Source organism: Bison bison, unplaced genomic scaffold, assembly GCF_000754665.1.
Source record: "Bison bison bison isolate TAMUID 2011002044 unplaced genomic scaffold, Bison_UMD1.0 scf7180017864492, whole genome shotgun sequence".
Taxonomy (NCBI): Eukaryota; Metazoa; Chordata; class Mammalia; order Artiodactyla; family Bovidae; genus Bison; species Bison bison.
In genome coordinates, this window is record NW_011495051.1 from 2,874,086 (window position 1) to 2,877,113 (window position 3,028).

General features: G+C 54.0%; 1 protein-coding gene across 1 annotated transcript in view; it reads right to left on the reverse strand.

The window, feature by feature from the left end:
- The window catches only part of ZFR2 (zinc finger RNA binding protein 2), a 33,373-nt gene that overhangs the window by 20,800 nt on the left and 9,545 nt on the right, over positions 1-3,028 (reverse strand). The window contains exon 6 of the mRNA XM_010828448.1: positions 390-589. Coding sequence (XP_010826750.1) covers positions 390-589 — 200 coding nt within the window. The remainder of the gene's footprint in view (positions 1-389; positions 590-3,028) is intronic.

Below are 3,028 nucleotides of genomic sequence, written 5' to 3' on the forward strand. Positions count from 1 at the left end.
AGTAATAAATATGACAAGTGCTAATACTAAACAGTGTCAGTTAAATCTCAGATGTTCAAATATGAAAACTTACTACTTAAATTTGATTTTTAAATAAATAAGGACCCCCAAATGGACTATACCATTGGATCTCATCAACATACAGACTCTGGTCCGCATAAACACACAAGACACCCCGAGGGCCCGGAACAGTCTCCTCTTGGGCCGGGCATGGGGTCCGGCTCAATGCCTCTGTCCAGGGGCAGGTGTGACTCTTGTAACTGGGAGGAGGGGCTGCTTTCTGAGGAAGGAAGACACGTGGGCCTGAGGGGAGAGCTGCCTTTCGTGGATTGCTGTCTCCGTGCCCCCCATGTCAGCAGACGCCCCTCTGGGTCCCGAGTGGGCCTGGCTCCATGCAGGGTCCTACCTTCTGGTGCTTGGCCCCCCGGATGTGGGCAGCGTAGGCCTCTGCCCCGGTGCAGGACACGGCACAGAGGTCGCAGCGCAGCTGCGCCTGCACCCCCCGCGGGCTGCCGTTGGGCTGGACGCCCATCTTCTGGGCTGCCTCTTTCTTCTTGTGCTTCTGCCCTTCCAGGTGCTCGCGGTACGTCTGCTGGCAGAGAGCGAGGGCGGCCTGATGGGGGTGTGCCCACCCAGCATCATCTCCCCACAGTTCCCAGGGGTCTGGTGTCCCCACCCCTCTGTTCATGGGCCTCCCAGAGGTTTGTGTACCACCTTTTAAAGCCCAGTCAGGACTTCCCTGGTGGTCCAGTGGTTAAGAATGTGCCTGCCAATGCAGGGGTCGCAGGTTCAATCGCTGATCCTGGAAGACCCCACACGGGGCAGAGCAACTAAGCCCGTGCGCCACAACTACTGAAGTCCATGCGTCCTAGAGCCTGTGGTCTGCAACAAGAGAAGCCACTGCAATGAGCAGCCCTCACACCGCAACTAGAGGGTAGCCCCCGCTTGCCACAACTAGAGAAAAGCCTGCGTAGCAACAAAGACCCAGCACAGACAAAATAAATAAAATCTTAAAAAAAAAAATAAAGTCCAGGCAACAGACCTAGAAGCTCAGACTGAAAAACATAAAGTTTCCTTCTTCTAAAAATCACTGAGTTTCTGAAGCAAGCATCCTCAAAAGACAACACATTTAGTTTCAGAGGCTGCTTGAAAAAATATTCTAGCTTTTCAGAATCTGACCTCAGAAGTCAAGCAAGGACGCGTGCTACCAGAAAGACATGGAACACACTTCTTATTAAGGTGCTGCTTCCAAACCGTTGAGTCCACGCAGGAGGGGACTTCGTGAGTCACAGACCCACGGCTCCTGCCCCAGGGCACCTGAGATACCAGACATGTGACCGAGTGTTCACAGGGCAGCCTTGACTCATCTCCTGGAAGGGGGCCTGCTGACCCGACGTCCTCTACCCACACCAAGAGCCAATAACCCTCAGAGCAGAAAGGCCTCTGGGAAATACGAAAGGCAGTGGTGATCTTGGCTGGTTCTGGGGGTGGGTAAGGAGGCAGGGACAGGAGTTGGGGCAGTGCTCTCGGAACGCAGGCATCTGTCTTTACCTAAGCCACAGGACACGCATACACACACACATGCATGCACACATATACACATGCACACAGGCATACACATGCGCACACACACACATATAACACAGGCACACATACACAGATGCGTATATGTGCACACACAAACACATACATGACATAAGAGCCTATGGAGAGAGAGCAGCCTAGAAAGAGATACACCAAGGTGCCAATGGTAAACCACTTCAGAACACACCTCGTAGAAAGAGCATGTGTTCACAGCTTATGCCATCCCAATGCCCGACTTGGTGGTGGTGGTGGTGACAGCGGCAGATGCGTGAGCCTGCTCAAGTGATGAGCTTGCACAGAGCAAACCACATGTACACACATACTCACATGCAAAGGCACACACGGGTGCAACTGAGACTAGTAAAACCAGGGGCATCTGACTAAGCTGCCACCTGACTAAGGCGGCAGGTTCAAGGCCAACAAACGTCAGCACTGGAGGCAGGCTGGTGGGCCTCCCTGCAGTTTTTCTTACAACCACATGTGAACCCACCGCTACCTCAATAAAAATGCCAATGCAAAAGCGCTGCTAACATTAGCAAAAAGCTGGGAATAACAGGAGCTGACATTTCTATGTGCCAGATGCTATACCGAGTGATGATGCACTTGGGCAAACCCAGTCCCATGGGAGACAAGGCTGAGAGAGACCCTGACACCGCTCGGGTGATGCTCACATGCCCACACCCCATCCCATCCCACATCTGTGGGGAGCGTCCCACGCTTGCTCAGTGTGATGCCGTGAAGGGTCTAGAATCACAGAGCAGACCTTGTGTTTGACTGGTGACAATACCCAAGAATCCTTACGATGCAAATTTAAAGTCACGCAGAGAAATAAAGAAGGGAACAGGGAAAGCCAATGTCTAAAGGAGAGTCATGCAGTGGAAAGAAGCACAAGGAGTGGGGATGCCCTGAAATCTGAGGAGGGAAGGACCATGGACAGCTGGGGGTCTTGGCGTCGAGGCCCTGAGTGTGGGGGACCTGGCCCTTAACCCTCAGCCAGGAATTCGGGCTGGAGAAGACAGGCATGGGTGCCTCCCAAGTCTCTGCAGTCCACAATGGGGAGTCTCTACAGGCCTCCAGGGGCAGCTTGACGAGCCCTAGTGTCTGATGACCTCTGCAGGGAGCAAGCTGGGTTACCTGCGATCGTGGCTTGGGAGGGCCTTTGCTTACAGAGAAGTACAGGCCCACTCACATGCACACACACGTGCTGCTCCTACCTGGCCGCAGGCCTGTCTCCATGGCCCTTCCTACACAACGCTGCCTGTCCGGCCCTGCAGCAAAGTTCCACTGTGACCAGCCACATCCACTGGGCCTCATGTCCAGGAGGGGTCATGAGTGCCTCCCTGCTGCAGACAGCCTCAGAGTGCAAGACTACGCTGCTGCGGCCCACACCCAGAGCTGGGCTGGCTTTCATGTCTTCCACAAGAACATCAGGCAGTTTTAAGGC